This window comes from Marmota flaviventris, chromosome 4 (assembly GCF_047511675.1).
Source record: "Marmota flaviventris isolate mMarFla1 chromosome 4, mMarFla1.hap1, whole genome shotgun sequence".
Lineage (NCBI taxonomy): Eukaryota > Metazoa > Chordata > Mammalia > Rodentia > Sciuridae > Marmota > Marmota flaviventris.
The window spans coordinates 13,719,011-13,737,608 of NC_092501.1; the positions used below are offsets into that span (position 1 = coordinate 13,719,011).

The 18,598-nt window shown below is 48.0% G+C and overlaps 1 protein-coding gene across 1 annotated transcript; it reads right to left on the reverse strand.

Moving 5' to 3' along the window:
* Nucleotides 1-3,247: 3,247 nt before the first annotated feature.
* On the reverse strand, nucleotides 3,248-17,753 carry Pnliprp1 (pancreatic lipase related protein 1). The gene is made up of 12 exons (XM_027930304.2): nucleotides 17,705-17,753; nucleotides 17,143-17,297; nucleotides 16,554-16,679; nucleotides 14,567-14,701; nucleotides 13,165-13,273; nucleotides 11,686-11,805; nucleotides 11,467-11,586; nucleotides 9,963-10,081; nucleotides 8,961-9,090; nucleotides 7,041-7,149; nucleotides 6,201-6,368; nucleotides 3,248-3,329 (listed from the first exon to the last, which is right to left on the reverse strand). The coding sequence occupies exons 1-12, from the start codon at nucleotides 17,751-17,753 to the stop codon at nucleotides 3,248-3,250; spliced, it is 1,422 nt and encodes a 473-aa protein (XP_027786105.1).
* Between the last annotated feature and the right edge of the window lie 845 nt (nucleotides 17,754-18,598).

Consider the following 18,598-nt stretch of genomic DNA (forward strand, 5'->3'; position numbering starts at 1 on the left):
GTTGTCGCTCCCCTTGGAGGTAGCCTGCATGCTCCCTTGAATGTGTATTTCTTACTTTACCCCAAAAGATGTCTTTCCCTTGATGTAACCCACATTCTTCCTTGAGTGTGTCTGCTTTCCTAAATAAACCCATCAGTGGCGTGTGCTGAAATTCTTTTTCATCACATTCACCAAGGACCCCACTTGTCCTGAGTACGGGTCTCCAGGAACTTCTCGTCGCTGTCCTCCCAGGCTGCAGACTCAGACGCCTGGCCCTGGAACCACTGCCTCTGTGGAGCCTTTACTCCTTCCCGCTCTGGGCACCCTGTTGGGGGACATACCTTGCTTTTTGTGCCCAGAAAGCAGTATGGTGCTATTGATTTGGGTGCAGAATTCCCTGCCTCTTATACTCCTGAGGGCAGGGTTGGTGGCCTCAGCTCTGTCCCCAGTGCCTGGCAAGTGGCAGGAGCAGACCTGGTGTGTAAGTGTTTCTAGAATCTACATTGCACTGGTTGACTTCTTTTGCTAATATGGTACCCCTTGCCCAGGTGTAGGTTCAGGGCCGATGCTGGCTTACACTGGCAAAGGGCTGTGTGGATTCAGCAGCTCTGACTTCACCCTGGGACTCTGCTCTCTCTTGCTTGGTGCGCTTGGTTCCAAGGTGCTGAGTGCTGAGTGACTCTATCACTACTGTCATCTTTATCACCTTCCGTATCATGGCTTATTGAGCCCTCACCTTGTCCTGTGACATTGTTACTGAACCCACGTCAGTTTGCTCACCATTTGAAAAGTGAATGGGGAAGTCATTGTGGCAAGGAAAATGATTTGGAATGACAGCACAGTGGTAAAATGGTGGACTGATGTCTGAAAATGACCACCTTCACTCAGTCCAGATGTCAAGCTCCTTCTATCCTCAAGCAAGCGGGGAGGCAGGGGGCCAGGAGCAGAAAAGACTGGTGACTGGACACTTCCAAGTCCTTCTATAGTAGTCAGGAAGGGGATGTTACAAAACCTGATGGTTGGTAATCTGCTCATCATGATGCCCCTGTAAATCCTGGAAATATCTTTTTTACTCTTTTCTTGGTGTCTTCAGCCTTGAAGGAGGAAGAGAGAGACTCGGGAAGTTTGGGATAAGGTAGCCTTGTCCTACCAGGTCCAGACAAACATTTCTTAAATGACTAAAGTGTCTGTGCAGTGTTGAGCAGAAATAGTCTGACCCAAAGGTTAAGATGGCGAAGGAGACAGGTATCACATAGATGCAGAGATACCAGAATTTTCACTCCACGTTAGTCACCCTCAGGTGTGGGCCCAGGCAAAGAGCTGGTGCTTTCCACCTTAGCAGTCTCAGTAACTTCAAGTAACCTAGGTGAACATCATCCTCAGAACCCACACCCCAGGTGGGAATCTAATAACATATTACTGGGCGGTGTGACCTCCAGCATTAGTGATTTTTTACAAGCAAGTAACTGAACACCAGAGAAGCTAGGGGTTTGTTTAGGTTTTTCCTCGGTTACACGGTGGGGCTCTCTGATTCGGTCACTCCTTCCATTTTCACCACAGCACTGCGGTCCAGAGACAATTCAGAGCCTACCCACTTTCAAATTTGAAGCTCAATGATAGCTTGACGTGACCACTGGGAGAAACAGAAGCTGGTTCACTCTAACCGCTGTGGGGGAATGTGGGGCCTGGAGGCCAAGAGCGGTACCGCTGGGGAGGCAGTGACCTGCCCAGACAATCTTGGCCCAGGCGGGGCCACTTTGAAAACACAATCTCCTTCCAGGCTGGCTGTGGGTGGGGCCTGTGGTGAGACTGGCTGAGGGCTCCCCAATGGCTCTGGTCAATCGGATGACAGAGGAGTCCTGCCCCAGCAGAGGCCCGCACTGTGCCTTCCTCAGACTCGCTCCAGGACCCCTCCTGAGTGCCCCAGCCCTGCCTTGGGACAACCTCTACATGGAAGACAGGAAGAGGGCCCTGGGGCCTGGAAGTCTGGGTGTGCTATGCACCTGTGCTCACGATCCCTTTCCATGATCCTTCCAGGTTACCAGCTAAGTCAGGGAGGAGCATGGAAAGTGCAGGCAGGGCCTGGCCCTCATCCTGATAGGGACACTAATGTACTCTGGAAGTCTATACGACCAACTCCCCACTCTGTGCCTCAGCTTCTCCCTGCAAGATGAGGGGTGGAGACAGTGGGCCTGCTGAGAGCCCTTGTGTCATTCTTAAAGGAAAGGGGGACAGAAAAATACCATGCCCCTGAGAGCTTTTTTTTTTTTTTTTGGTGGGGTTGGGGCAGTATACTGGAGATTGGGCTCAGGGGCACTCACCCTTAGCCACATCCCCTGCCCTGTTTTGTATTTTATTTAGAAACAGGGTCTCACCGAGTTGTTTAGCTTTTGCTGAGGCTGGCTTTGAACTTGTGATCCTCCTGACTCAGCCTCCTCAGCCTCTGGGATTACACACAAGCGCCACTGCACCCAGCTCTCCCCCCAAACCTAGCCAGGTTAAGGGAACAATAAGAGCAAGCCTGGGCCGCAAAGTCCAGGTCCAGATCATCTTGAAGGACGCTGGCTTCTCTCGTGCACACATTGGTGTTATCTGTAGAAAGCTGTGCTTTTGCATGCACTGCCAGGACCGCTGCTCCTTGGATGCTGCTCAGACCAGCTAACTAAGCAAGCTAATGCTGATGATGTCACTGCTTCTGCAGCCCAACATATAAATCCCTTCTCTCCATGGGACAGGTGTGGAACTGAGGGCACTGTGGAAAGGGTGCATGTCACTTGTCCAGCTGACCAGCACTGGACAAAATGTCATGAGGGAGGGGAAGCACTGCTTGGTGAAGCATGTCCAGGGATGGGGAGAGGGATGCCATCTGTTCAGCCTGTCACCACTGTCTTGGAGCAGTCACTGATCTCTCATAAACTTTCCCCAATAAGTCATATGTCTTGCACGCTGTCTCTGGGCATATCCTTTGGCCTGTCTACAACCTACCTGTTGGCCTGGCCCAGCTGGGCTTGGACATGACACCCCCATCACTGTCTATGTGTGCTGCTAATCTCCATCCCATCAGGGAAAGGAAGACAGTGAGCATAGGGACCAAGAAGGTGGGGAAAATGGTGGTGTGGGATCCAAGTCAACGGCAAGAGACCCAAGAACGCAGAAGTGCTCATGAGATTTTTAAATGTTCAAATCCCAAAAGGTGGCGGCTGACGTCTGAGACAGGCGCTGTACACTGACAGAGGCAGCAGAGGGTTTTATTGGTGTTAACACGGGATTACAGTGTGTCTGGAGTTTCACAGGGCGTGAGAGTGAGCAGAACATCTTCTTTCACAGTTTCTTTGCTACAGAAGTTGTACCTGTGGAGAAAAATGAATGCTTGTTAAATGTTGGGGTGTCCTTGGGGAAGCCATGGGGACCTCAGTTGTTCATCAAAGGTTGCTGCTGGTTTACAGTTCAGATTTGAGGAGCCAGACACTGGGGCTTCCAGTCTGAGAGGCCCACCAGGCCCAGGACCAGGTCTGCTGTCACCCTGGAATGTCCCTGAGGCTGGTCCTTCAGGTGTCAGGACTGTGGCTCCTGGAGGTGGCACCCCTTTTTTCTCTAAATCTCACAGGTTCATCCTGGGCCTCTGTGAATGCAGTGGCCTGGTTTCAAGGGGACACTGCACTCTAGGGACCCATCTGAAGGTGAGGGTGGATACCATACACTGCCTTATTCTCTTAGCTGTAACAACACTGAACAGTCCCCATGTGTGAACTCCACCTTCACCACACGTTGAGGAGGTCTAAGCCTGAGTTCTGCTTTAGGGAGAGGAAACTGAGGCACAGAGAGCTCTTAGTAAGAGGAAGAACCAAGAGACAAATACAGCCCACCTGATGCCACAGTCCTGATTTGCTACAGCAGGTCCCATGTCAGGCCTCCCTTGACCTTGGCCTGGCTTTCTCCTGTTCCCCACGCCCCTTCCACCTCCTATCACAGATGCAGCTTGTTACTTGAAACTATCCTCCTTACAGAAGAGGCTCCCTCATGCAACTATTGAGAATCCCCTGACAATATCCCATGACAATAAATGTGAAAGGTGTTCTGACGCACACCGACACAAGGCAGATATAAGTTACGGTTATTCAAGGACTGAGGGCCTCGCTGTGGCCTCACCACCTCTGAGCTCTGAAGCTTTGTCCCCTTCCTCTCCTGTCCTCCTGACACACTGCCGTGTTCTCTTCTGGATTTGTTTTTCCTAGAAGCCTTAACCTGGCTTCCTGCACCTTGAGCCCTGTCATCAGGGCCTGGCCGCCTCCTGCCCTGTGCACACCTGTTCCTGCTCCCGGAACTTCCTCTCCCTGCCCTTCCTCTCCTTCCCCCTGCATCTCCCCAGCCTTGTGGGCCCCTCCTCCCATCACTTCCTCCTTGGGGGGGCCACTTCCACATGGGCCCCTCATGGTGAGTCACGTAACCTTTCACGTGCGCCTTAAGTCTGGTTTTTCTCCACAGCTGAACTGTGAATTCCTTGAGAGCAGGCTCAGGCCTTCAGCCCCTCTTACTTGCTTGGTGTAGGATAGGTACCTAGTGGGGTCGTTCACAGAGGCCCATTGACATGGATAAGGGGGCTGGAGAAGCGAAGAAGGGGAGAACTACTTTTCTCTTTTGGTCTCCTGCCCCTGGAGGGAATTCTAGTCTTCAGGTTCCCGGGTAGCCCTGGAAACCCTCTCCAGGTGACTAAAGCATCTGAGGGGAGCCAAATCTTGATTTTCTTTAACTTTGCAATTATTAGTGCTACTTAAGAAAACATTGGTGGCTATTTTCATAACGCCAAATAATCCGAATAACTTGACTAATTGAGATTCTTTTATTCCCTAAGGTAGTTGGTGAGGTTTGAAGCTGTTGCTGAACTTTCTATATTTTAAAAGCCTGGTATCTGACATCTGGCTTCTCCAAAGATTCTCTCTAGGTCCAATGCAGAGGATGGGCTCAGCTATGGGAGGTGCTCAGGAGGCAGCCCATGGGTGCAGGGTCTCAGGGGTGAACTCAGCTCCATCTGTTTCATCTATAGATAGTTCATAGGCCTTGGTCTTTCCTTATTAACCTGGAAGCTGCTGGGCCCTGCTGCTTATCAACCTGGAAGCTTCCGGGCCCTGGTCTCATATTTCTTACCTGTGAGAAATTTCCTGAAAGTACCTCTCATTTTCAATATTCCAGTTATGCCACCTTCTTCTGATGCTTTTAGCCACACTGTCGTAGGATGCAGGCCATGGGACACACCCAACATGACCCTGGAACTGACTTTAGAGCTGTGTCCTCCATTGGGACTGACAGGGAGCCCTGGGCTGGGTCTGCTACCTGAGCTGGGGGCCCCCAAGAGCCAGGCCTGGCCACCTCCTTGCTGTGCTCCAGCTGAGAGGACTTCTGGTTCTGCTGGCTCTCCTGCTGGGCCAGCCTCTCTGTCCTCCCACCTCGTGGAGACAGGAAGGACCTCAGAGGTCATCCATCTTGATGACACATGTGTCTACCCCAGGGCCAATCTGCCAATTCTCCCTTCCCACCTGGGGGAGTGACTTTCCTAGGGCCCTGTCTTTGGTGACCCCATCTAACTCCCCAGCTTCAAGATCACAATTGAGAACTCAGGTTCCCTTACCACAAAGCCATACCAGGAATGTCCTGCTGGCCAGACTTGGGGTCAGCTTTTCTGTGTCCCTCTCAGAGGGACATCAACTGCCTTCTCTTTCTAGTCTAGGCCCTGTGCCCATGCAGGCACACAGCAAGGGGGCTCAGGTCAGATTCCACTCCTCAAGTCCTGCCATCTCAGTGCTCTCCTGTTGGAGCTCAAAACTTTCTATTATCTTTCCTTAAAACTGATTTCTTTTTCCTTCGTCTATCCTGAAAGTTCACTTGTCCTCTCCTCTTCAAAATGTAGCTGCTCGTCAGTCCACACTTAGAAACTTTTACTCTTTAGAAATGATTTCCTTATTTAACTTTCTTATTTTTCCACAAAGGCTGGATGCTATCTGCCAATTGCCACAGGTAATCCAGTGCCAAGAACCCCTGTGCAGTGCGTCCAACAGAAATGCCTCCTGCTCTTGGCAGCTGTTGTTTGCTGGGGAGAAAGTGCTGCAGATGGGCAGATTTCCTTGGCCTTTTTGGCCAGACCACACCTGACTTTCTGGGGGTGAGTTTCCATCACAGACATGACCCTTGGCACACCCTGAGACACAGCCGGCAAAGGTACATACACTGTCTTCTCCTCTCCCTTTTGCACAGTGATCTTGGCTGCACCCACTCTGGGGAAGGTCGGGTTCACCACGTGGTTATTCCAAAGAAACTTGACTTTCTCAATCGTTCCGACATCGAGCTCTGCATCGAACTCCTTGGAGTGGGTAGAGCCTGGCATGATGATCCCCCTTGAGACGAGAAGTAGAAGCTATTCATGGAAGTGCACTGTAATGGCCAGGGACAGTCATGCTAAAGTCTTTTCTTTACCTCAGATTAATAACAGTCTTTGGGAATGAGATTGATCAAATTATGTTACCTGCATGTACGAATATAGCATAATGCATCCCACAGTTATGTATAACTATAACGCACCAATAAAAATAAAAGTCTCCTTACAAATTAGCTTAAAAATAAAGGGTGGAGAAATGCAAAACCTGACTATATGCCAGAAGCCCCAAACCACTACTTAAAGATTGTTTTTCAAATCAGGTTAATTTCTCTTCAAAAGTTTCCTATAGAAAATGATTTAATTTCTTCATATTATTTTTTTTTCTAGAAGAATTATTTATATTGTAATAAATTAGCCACTTAATTTAACATTGTGTTATTATGCTAATCAGAGAACAGGATCTCTGGGGTAATTTAAATTTATTATTTTTATTTTTTAAATTTGTCCCTATTGAGAGAGAGAGAGAACTAAATGCTGTGTTTAGAGAAAATAAAAATCATTAGCAGAAGTCTGAGGTTAACTTCAATACATAAAGTAAAACCCATCGATATAGAATGAGATGACAGTGTTTGGGAGCAGGTGTGAAGGCCATGTGTAGCACAGAATGAGACGAGGCATTAAGCAGGGTTACCTGAAGACGTCATACTGGCGAGTGTTTCCCTTATCTCCAAACAAAGCCACTTTGACCTCACCAGTGATTGTTCTTCCAGACAGTGTTACAGAAACCCCGTATCTCCAGCCTGCACAGAGCATGCGAGGGTTTGATTTTTTTCACCCAAAACAGGTGACCCAAATTCCAGATCCTGCCCTAATCCTTACACAGAGGCATGAAAGCATGAACAATTCTATTTATTAGTGCACACTTCAAACTAGGCCTTAAAGGGAGCATGCATTCAGTAGTGGCCCCCTCCATACCTGCTCTGCCCAGGAAGGTGGCCACTAGACACAGGTAGCTGCTTCATGAAAACTAAAATTAAAATTAAATTAAATTTTTAGTTCTCAGGCTCACTGGCTGCATCCTCAGGTGCTAAGTTGCCAGGTGGGTGAATGGCTTCTGGATCCCACAGGGCAGAACACGCCCATCATCACACAAAGCTCTGCGGGACAGCTCCACGCTAGAGTTGCAGGGCTGTGGGTCAAGGTGGGAAAGGAACTAGGGTCCAAGCCACATGTGGGAAGGTTGCTCAGGAGCGCAGCCTGCAGAGCCCTTGAAGCCAGGTCTGTGTCTCATCTTTGTATTCTCCAGGCTCCAGGAAGCCTCCAGCACCGAGTAGGTGCACAGAGTACCATCCAAGGGCACATACACTTGCACACACACATACACACACACACAGATTCATGTAAACTATACAGTTACACACACACAAACACACACTCAATACACACTACCAATATAAACATACACACACTCCATACACACAGTGATACACAATAAACACACCCCTACACGAACACACATATGTATATAAATACACAGAAACATACCTTTGTCTAACTCCTTTGCATCTTTTATGTCCTCAGAGACATTGCTCCTGTCCTCCCCTCTGGTTAGGGCTAGCTCCCCTGCCCATAATGCTACAGCAGCAACCCACCAAGCCCAACACCACTGTAGTTGCTCAGTTTTCATCTTCTCTGATGAATTATAAATTTCGTGAGTGGAGTGTCCTGCTCATCCCTGCATCCCCAGGGGTCTAGTGGCCCATATCTGTGGTCCATAAATAACTGTTGGTTAAGGAATAAGTGCAAGGTTCTTGAATGCTTACTTTGTTGTTAAAATATGAGCAAGTATTTTGTGCATCACTACACTGGTAGAAGGCTTGATTAGTCAGTGTCTTTTTACAAAATGATGAACATGTGCGTCTTGATAGTTGAAGTAGTTACACATCTACTCATTTGTCAAAATGCATAGAACCTTGCACTAAAAGGATGAATTTTGCCTTAATATTATAAATACTATATTTACATAAAACACAATCTGTTTTGTTTTGTTTTTTTGGCAACACCTTATGGAGCTATCAAAGGGCAGGTTGTCAGAAAGTGGCACAAACACACTTGACCTCTACCCTACATTCTAGTCCATTCAGCATGCTTTGGAAAGAAATCATCCTGGACCCCCATCCCCATTCCACTGGAGAAGCAGCCTCTGGGCATCAGGGCTGCATAGACAGATGGGGGAAGTCAGGGAGATTGCAGGTAGACTTCTTAAGGGGCCCATTCAATCTGGCAAAGAGCTACTACCAAATGAGTTTGCTGCTTAGGTGTGTTTGACATGATCTTAAAAAGGAAAAGGAGGGTACACTGTGTGTGGAGTGGTGAAAATTCAGGGAGTTGGTTGCAAAGCCAGGCCAACTGCCTTAATCCCATCAATCATACTATTGGCCACCACCCACTTCATGCCAGAGTTGGGCCTCATATGGGATAGTTTGAGTGGATGCATCTTTTTGTAAGATGTTCAAGATGAGCCACACATATTTCAGGTTAAAGGAAAACCCTCCATTTGTAACAGAAACGGCACTTTCTTTACCTGGGCAAGTAGTCAAGGGCAACTTACGTGCAAAATTCTTGGCATCGCCTGTGTTCAGAAAGAATTTCTGCTGCTCTGCACTCGTCTTGCCAGCAAATTTATCAGCATAGTGACCCATCTGTGGGCACCCTTGATCTGGGCAGGGGAAGCACTTGTTCTATTGTGAGGAGACAGAATTCATCTTCTTAGGACCAGACCAGCTGGGAGAGTGATGCTCAATTTCCCTACAGCCCCCGGGTCCTCATTTGTAACAGGAAGGTGGGATGGAAGAGATGAGCTCTGAACTGCCTCCATCTCTGACTGGATTCCCAGCCCTGAGGCCCAGCACATCAGATTGATTTGGGGAGCTTTAAAAAGCACTGAGGCCTTGGGCCCAGGCTCAATCAGCCACTTTCTGTAGAGGAGCAGGCTGGTGAATGATTAGCAGCTGGTTTCCAGGACAAAGAGTCCTGATTGTAGCATTTACCAGTTTTGATGGTATAAAAACTCTGGTCCTGGTCAATTTCAGCCTGCAGGCGTGATGACACGGAGCTGGGGGGGATGCCCACAGTGGCCCTGGGGAGCCAGAATAGGCAGGCTCCAGGGGGTGCTTTCTTCTGTCTCTCCCTGTGGCCTCCTGGCACATGGCCCCCAGCACCACCTTCCCTTCCTGTGGGTGGGTGGCTGGCTCCCCTCCCAAGGTCCTCTTTGCTTTCTCTGCCCTCCCTAGAAATGCGGCCCCTCTTCCTTCTAATCTCTGTCATCTCGCAAGTCAGAGCCAAAGTGGCCTCCTGCTGGAGCCTTTCTAGACTATGTGGACCAAGTCTGCTCTTCTCTGACCTCCTGAGGGGTCTTCCTCTCCTGTATGATTCTTCTGCTCTAAGTCTTTGCCACTTCCTGCCTAGAGTCATTTCCCCCTCCTTCACCCCGCAGGACCATGAACTCGAGGGGAAATGCAAACATGCCGTGAGAAGCACTGCAAATCCTCAACAAAGCAGGCCATAGGCCCACCATGGGCCAGTGCCCAGGTCACAGAGAACAGGAGCTTACAGACTCGAAGGCCTTGTAGGAGGTGCAAGGGTACGCAGTGAACCCATCAGGGCTGAGGATGCTGTCCAAGTAATACTTGTAGCTTCTTAGGTGATTGCAAGCCACAAAGTCCCGGGTTCCTGGGGAGGAAAAGGAGAGAGTCTGTACAGGTGGATGGGGGCAGGCTGTGACAGATTCTACAGTGTTCTTGACAAGTGGAATGGTTCCAAAGTAGGGTCATAGTTTCAGAACTTCAGTTCAAATCCAGTCACATAATGGCAGTGAACATGTAGAGGGAACTTGGGTGACTGGGCAATGCTCTGATCACTTTAAAGGCATTGTCCGTGGAACCTCACCTTTCCTAGGAACATTGTCCCTGTTACAGATATAGCTATAGGTGACAGCCTCTGATTCACAAGCTTCGTGAGTAAGTGAGAGAACTGTAATGAAACCCAAGCCCATCGGGTGCTTGAGCCGTCCCTCTAACCTCTGTGCCATTCTGTGTCCCAGGATCAGGTTGGAAGTCTGCAAAGACACATCCAGATGTGATGTGACTTCCCAGAAGTGACAAAACCAGCACTTACACGAATAAAATGGAGGGTTGGGTGGCTTTGGGTGGCTTTATCTATGCATTGTCTCCACACCATCTTACTCCCTGAGACTCATGCCAAGGGACACATGTCACAGCACACTTTCCAGACCTGGTCTGGACTTGCTTGGCTATTACTGATAAAAGAGTCTGGGCCACTCTTTTCCATGGAAACCCTCATATGTCCTATCTTAATATACGCTTTGAAGACATCCAAACCATTTTGAGCAAATTCAATAAAAATCTATACTCAATAGATTTGGTCAGACCATTAAAAGTTTTAACCTGTATAGTGACACTGGATGATGAGTTTGGATGAAAAGTGCACCTGGTCATTGTCCTTTGAGCTCATTAGATAGAGGGTCAGAGCAGTATCTGAAAGATGCCCTTCATGCCAGGTGTGCTTAGTCAATGAGGAGAGATGGGTTTCCTCCAGCCTCCTTGCTGTGACTGCTTCAGTGACCTTCATGGTGTTAATGGCTTTGTCATGGAAGCCACTGGGAAGATTCTTCCATGGCCACTATATTGAGGTGAGATAAGTTTGAACCATATCACTAACTCCCAAGACAGAGCATGCAGGAAAATTCTCTTAGGTGTACAAAGGATGTTTACTGATATAACATTTCCTTTTCATGCTCGGCAGCTCCCCACAGATTCTTGGAGCTACAACTTTAATCAACAGTTTTGTAGTTCTTTGTTGCTTGTGCATTCAAGGACATCTATGACAACACTTTAAGGAAATAGAAAACAGTAGAGCTGAACTCTAACAAAGATATGCTCTATTCTTCAGAAATCAGGTCCAGAGGCAGGGGTTGTATATTCTTAAAGGAAAAAGTGTTTTCATTGCTTATATTTTCAGTGGCAGGTGCTGCTCACCCCAGGGAAGGGATGTCCTCCCTGACACTACCCCTACCTATGTCCCCTCCATGATGTTACCTGACCAGATGCCGTCGAGGTCCACGATCTGTGACAAGGCATTCTTCTTGCACCCTGGCATGTTCTCTCCTCCATTGGGGAAGAAGTCAAGGTGACCCACCATTTGGTTTGTTCCAAAACCTGTGATGTTTGGAACAGCAACACATCTTTGGTAAAGTGGAGCTCTTGTGGTTCAGACACAGTCGCACAGGATTGCAGCAGGAGCACTGTGGGACTCACCCAGGAATGGGATCAAGGGTGCTGCATCTGTGTGAATCACATCCACAAAGACAGCATCCGAAGGGTCAAGTCGAACCTCCTCAGGAGTGCCCTCGAAACTTGCTTCCACGGGATCCAATCCTGAAAGAGATGGCAGCAGTGTAGAACAACAGTCCTGACTGTTGGCACCAGAAGGACAGAAGTATCCAGTTGCCTAGGCTATATGCTACCCAACTCAAAGGGTGGCACATTCTGAGGTGGTGCAGTGTTGTGGCTCTGAGTACTGAATATGGAGACATAAAGTTCCAATGTCGCTCATTATAAGAGAATTCTGGTGGCTAGTACAGAGGCGTGCAGATGAGTAAAGAAATTTAGATTTTGTTTGAACAAGGATTCTAGAGCTAGGTTGCCTGGCTCCAAATTCCTATTTTGGGGGCAAGTTATATGACCTTGAGCAGAATACCCAACCTTTTGTTGTGTAAGTTTGTCCATTTGATACAATGAAGGTAACACGGCATCTATTTGATATAGTTGTTATAGATTAAGTAAATTAGTACACAGCATTTAGCACTGTGCCTGTTTGTAGTCATGGGTGTTTAATATTAGTTAATATTAATTTAATATTTATTTAGTATTAATTTAATAATTTAATATTAGTTATTATTAATATTTATTAATACTAGCTGATATTAACATTAGTTATTATTATTTCCTTTTGAATGTATCTCCTTCTTGGCAGGGATCCTGTACTTCTTAGTAGTTTTTTGAAATTTTGGTCAGAACAGCTGAAAAGGTATGTACATGAACATGGCCATCTACTGATAGAAAAGGGGATGTTTCTTATAAAGATAGGGCTTCCTGGGCCCATTACTTTAGTTCTGAGAATTAAATAAGAAATGTCAAGTGCAGTGTTCAGGACTGGGGAGAATCAGGCACTGAATCTGTGCTTGCCCAAATTATAATAGCACTAATATTATCATATTGTATGAACATATTTTGTTGTGGCTATAATTCAAGGATTTTCCTAGGGTTTAAAGGATGCTTTGACAATGATTGTGACTGAGAATTTTTTTATCAGCAGAGAAAGTGGAAAACAATTTTCAGATTCTACTCTGTCCTGGATTTCAAAGAAAAGGGGAAAGGGGTAATAATGTGTTCCCTTTAAATCATATTTTGCAAATACTCATACTAGCCTTATTATGCATTTTCCTGGGTGTCCAGCACTGCCAAGTTACCCCTATCACTGAACTTGAACGTACAGAGGAGGGGCCAGGATGGAGGTAGAAGAAGCAAAGGGGAACAGGATCACCACCATCCTTGCCACCAAGATGGCCTGTGAGCTTCTTGGGGACTTCCTAAAATGATCTGCGCAGGCTCCACCCAGCCCCGCCATGCTGTAGGGGACACCCTCCCTCTGGGTGGCTCTAAGATGGGTTGCAGATTGTGACCACATTCTGGGACTACCAAGGACAAGCCCTGGGGCCTCAACAGGGACCTTACCAGTAATCCTGCCCAGGCCTGGGGTCCTGCTCCCAGCCTCTCCCGCCACATGGGCTCCCAGGCTGTGGCCGATGAGGTGGACTTGAGAAGGTGAGTAGCTGTAGTTCGTCTGGAGAGGGGCGGTTTTATTTTCAGGACGTTTTTGTGCTCTGGTTTTTCTAACATGCCCACCTGATGGTGACACTACTCTGCTGGAATCCTGCCATGCCTCCCCCTGCCCTTGGGATTGAGCCCAAACTCACCATGAAGAGCCTCTGAGTTTTCCTGACTCATCAGCTATTTTTCCAGCCTCTTCTCTAACCGAACCCTCTGATGAGTTTTCAGGCCCTCAAATACATCCCACCCCCGACCTCTGGGCCTGGTTAGTCCCATTGTTTCCCATTCTCCTGCTCAACTGCCCCAGCCAACATCAAATAGCCTTCAGCTCCCCACATAGGAGTCTCAACACCCCCACACCACTCTGGCTTCCCTGTCTCATGGACTCCCAGAAAGCCCACGCTGTCCCTATCTCCAGTACTCACACTACTGTCACTGCAAATCTTCCCTGTAAGCTCCTGGAGGGCCTGGGACCTCATCTGTCTTGGTTATCTCATTATGCTCCTGACACCATCCTCCAAAAATCTTGAGCGCAACAAACAAAGCCAATAAACCTCTAAGGTGTTTGCCCAGGCTGGCCTCGAGGATATTCACCCAATGCCTCTCATTGATTGGTCTGCAATGCCTCTTGCACAAACACCACGGTTTTTGATTTCTGCAGGGGTGCAGAAATAGCTAGAACCAACTGGTTCTTGTGTAGACTTGTTAGCTATAAGATAGAAATGACGGGAATCTTGGCCTTGTATGGAAAATATCATGAAGAATTACTGAATTAACTTAAAGAATGAAAGACGTAAAGAATTAGCTACAATGAAAGACCAGGGTAGGAAGAAACAACTGGAATGATTATGGAAGAAGAAATTTCCCAGAATCAATAGGATCCACATTCGCAGGCCGACATTTTTGGAGCTTGCCAACTGCACACTTGGCCTTTGGCTCTGTTTGGTTTTCCCTGGTCACGCCATGTTTTCCCCCAAATACAGCCTAACTGTGTCAAGGATGGCCCCTGGTGCTGGTAGTCTGAACCCCAACGGAAACTCTTCTATTCATCAGCTCTATAATTTTTTGGAGCAAACCAGTTAACCTTTCTGGGCCTCAGTTTCCTTACCCGCAAACTGAAGAGGATAATCAAAGCCCCTGCCTTCTAAGTGATAGCTGTTAATTTTTCTTTCCCTGGTGTGACATTGAGGCAATAGTCAGAGTTCCAAAAGCAAGACCCTGAGACAAACACCACTTCTTTGTAGCTCCCGGCTGCTCCTTGGCTCAACAGAGACCAGCAGCCCTGCTTCCCCCGCTGCTGACTCACCGAGAGGATGCTGAGCATCTGGGCCACCTGGGCGCCCACCACGCGCGCGTTGTTGGCAGCCTGTGTGTAGGTGGTTTGGGAGCCCTTCTTCCAGTCCACACAGATGCAGTTCACCTCCTCCACCTTGAACATGTTCTGGTGTTGGGGAGAGGCCAGGTGTTATCACGGGGACCCAGAAATCCCTTCCACTGGGGCTCAGAAAGGGCCACCCTCTCTTCTCCTACATGGGGCACTGCCATGAACTAGACTTTGTCAGAGATCCTACAGTCCAGCAGGGGCTGTCCCCCAGGGTGAACCTTAGGAGAAGGGCAAGTGGTTCCCTCTCTAGCTTGCAGGTTAATTAAAAGTTGGGCACTTTCTTGTTTCTTCAATCAAATTCAGGTAACATCTATCTGGTGGGATAAAACACTTGCATCCTTCAAAGAGTTCTGTTTTTTGAGGGATTGGGGTTATTGGAGATGTAACCCAGGGGCACTCAACACTTGAGCCACATCTCCAGCCCTTTTTATTTTTTTATTTTGATACTGGGTCTCTCTAAGTTGCTTAGGGCTTCATTGAGTTGCTAAAGTTGGTCTCGAACTTGCAATCCTTCTTCCTCAGCCTCCCAAATCACTGAGATTATAGGTATGCACCACTGCACCTGGCTGAAGTGTCCTGTTTAAAAAAAAAAGAAAGTCTCAAAGGCAGTCTCCAGTGGCTGGTGTCTAAATGACCTTATGGATTTGAGGGGTCCTCTCGCCTCTTGGTGACACCTCAGCCTACTGGACATCTCTTGAACGTTAAAGTGGGAGGGAGGCTTCCCTCTTTACAGTCAAGATGGCACAGCATTTCCTGGGGGAAAATACTGCAGACTTTAAAATAAAAAATAAAGAACTTCACTGATTAAAAGAGATCAAAAAATTCTGAAAGAAAAGCTCCCTGGATGTCAAAGGAAATGACATATCCTCAGGAGTTCTGCCAGGCAGTCATATGACCAACTTAGAACTATAAATTTAAAATTCACATGGAACTGTTTCACACGTATGTTACAAACATGTGTGATCACATACGCAGAGACACGCCGAGATTTCTTTTCCTTTTTCTCGGGACTTTTACTTGTAAAGTGACCCTGAGGAATCTTTTAAAAACCTGGAAAATTGGGGGTATAAATCACGTTGAGAAGATGCTGATTAATGACAGGAAAGGTGCCAAGAGTTAAAAGCTTGGTAAACCAAGGACAAATGCACAGTGAGTGATTTGGGGGTTTGTGATTTGGGGGTTTGTGATTTTCCTGTTGACACTATCAGTTGATGTTTTATTAATGTATGTGTGGAAGGCAGACTCCTGAGATAAATTCTTCAGTGACAGAAAGCTAGATTGAATCTCAGAGTACATGTAAAAAGAAAGGAGGGTGATATATTGTGTGTGTGTGTGTGTGTGCGCGCGCGCCTATGTCCAGGTGTGCACTGATGTCCAGGTGTGTGTTTGTGTCTGTGCATGTGCACGTGTGTGCAGAACCTGTCTGATTCTCCTGGTGCTGTCCTTCTGACCAGCAGATGCTATCTCACATGTAATTGTGGCTGTCTCTGTTCTGCCATTTTTGGTCGATCTTAGGTCTTCCATATCTCAAGTAGATAGTTCCAGCAACACATTTCTGACTCCTGGAGATGTGGGCAAGATTTGAAAGGAAAGAACCTAATCCCTCACTTGCAGAAACACATAAATACACTCACTAAACATGAAAACAGAAAACACTGAGCCTTGCTTAACCAGAAACGAGAGAGTGGGTCTATTTGTTCACATGGCAAATGCTACTGTTTCCAGCTGCAGAAATAGTCTGGAAACACCGGAATTTGAAGTTTGTGAAGAGAAGCATTTTGAGTGCACAAAGAGAACAGATACGCGTGGGTTTCCTGTTATCAGAATTATCTATTGCGATTGGGTAAAATGAGTCGGAGAGTCAGTGAGTGGAAAGCGGCAGCCGGCGGGGGTCAAAGCCAGCTCCTACCTTGCACATGTCTCCCACCCAGCTCTCATCGCCCTTGTCTATAAAGCCGTGGATGATGAACCGGGTCTTCCTGTCCGTTTGAAAATTAGATGCCTCGATGGTCGATGGATCAGAGAGCTGCAGCGTCTGTGACAGATGCAGAGTGCTTCATGGCTCTGCGATCCGGCCCTCAGCCCATTCCCCCACCTCCCAACCTCCGCAAGTTTTTGTGCCCCTGCCTTTCACAGCTAGCACAAAGCCACCTCTTCCATGAACCTCTTTTCCCCAAGTCCTTCTCCCCGGCCTCCATGGGATCTGGGTTGTGGCTGCAGGCTTACTTTCCCATGGGTCTGGCTGGATGACAGTAAGCCCTTTGCTTAGCCCGGAACCACATAACCAGCTAGAGAATCTGCACATCTGAGCCCGTCTCTCACTCAAGCCACCATCTACTGGAGGCTTGCTCTGAGTCACCAGGTCCAAGTGGGAGAAAGTTGAGGGCTGGGAGGGGGCAGGGTAGAAAGAGCAGACATAGAGATAAGGAACTCCTGATCTATGGGGTGGGGCAGCCCTTCACTCAGTCCTAGGGATGCCAAGTGGACCACGGTCTCACCTGAAAGTTGTCTGGGTTCTCATTGGTGTAGAGCAGGAAACGGGTGTTGATCTTCTCAGGGCTCCAGGGGAGAATTTTCAGGGGTCTGATTGCAGTTCCAGCCCAAGGCTCAGAATCAGAAAAGCACCCAATGTCCTTATAGCAAACTTCTTTTCCTAAAGAGAAAAGGCCAGGGTCCAGGTGTCCCTCTTCTGCTCAGGGCAGACTGCAGACAATAATGCACCACCTCTACCCCTCTTCTTGCCCCTCGTGCTCACCAACGGGCCTGGCCCAGTCCCCATGAATTCTACAGGGACACCAATGGAGCCTTTGGTTAATGCTTTTCCTAGAAAATTCCGGCCACAGTACCCTGGGCACGAAGGCAGGGCAGAGGGCATGCTCTGAAGCAGGTCCCCCTCACACTGCCCAGTCCACCCTACTGGGCAGTGTCGCCCCACTTGCCTCTTCCTGGAACCTGCAGCAACCTACAGCCTCTGAAGCCCAGCAGGGCTAGAGCTTCCTTGGCCCGTGCTGAGAGCCCAGGCTTGTGCCCCTCCCACAGGGGAGGGGAGGTATTTCTTACCTGTGGCTGCTCCCAGCAGGAAAAGTGTGACTGTCCAGAAGATCATCATCTACAATAAATTCAACCACACTCAGGCTCAGGGCAGTGAGCAAAGACTCTTCACTTCTCAGCTAATGAGGGACCCCAATGCAGGAGTGGCTTACCTTGTCTGAGAATCCAGGCACTCCCTTCCCCTGGGTTCCCCGGGATGTCTTTTATACTCCAGCCTTATCATTTGGACAAGAAACAGGAGTGATGATAGCACATGCCGTGTGTACTTAATATTTATATCTGTTCAAATACACAAAACGAGATTAGTAATGGCGGCCAGTCTTCCCACAAGTCTGAGAAGATAGAAGAATACTTGATGAAAGGGGGAGGAAAGTCACCAACTTTGTGCCTCTGCAGCTCTGTAAGGACCTGTGCATCCAGTAGGTCCTGTTTTTCTGTTTTCTAAGAAATAGACTTTCATCACCAAGTTGTTTACAAGCAGCAAACCCTAATAACCCAGGGTGGTCGGTTTCCATTAGATTGGAAGGAAATGCCCCCACATAGCTGAAAGCAAAGCAAAGTGTCTAAGAAAATCACCCCCCCCCCTCAGCCCCACCTGCCTTCTTTCTCTCTCTCTGGCAGACTGGCAACACCTGGGCACATACTCTGGAGACAGATTTGTCAGCCCTCACAATGGCCCCACAGTCTCCCCACTACTACCGGTCAACTATCACTAGGCAAGGAAACAATCTGAATCATAATGGTTAAAAACAACATCAATCATGGTACTGTCTCATTATAATTTGAATAGTTGGGTTCAGGAGCCCCCCAAAGCCAACACCAGCAGTCCAATGTCACATCTGTTGCGTTTTCCCAGGTCCTATAGACTGAACACCTGAAGGAAAGTCGCAGCCCCTGTGAGGC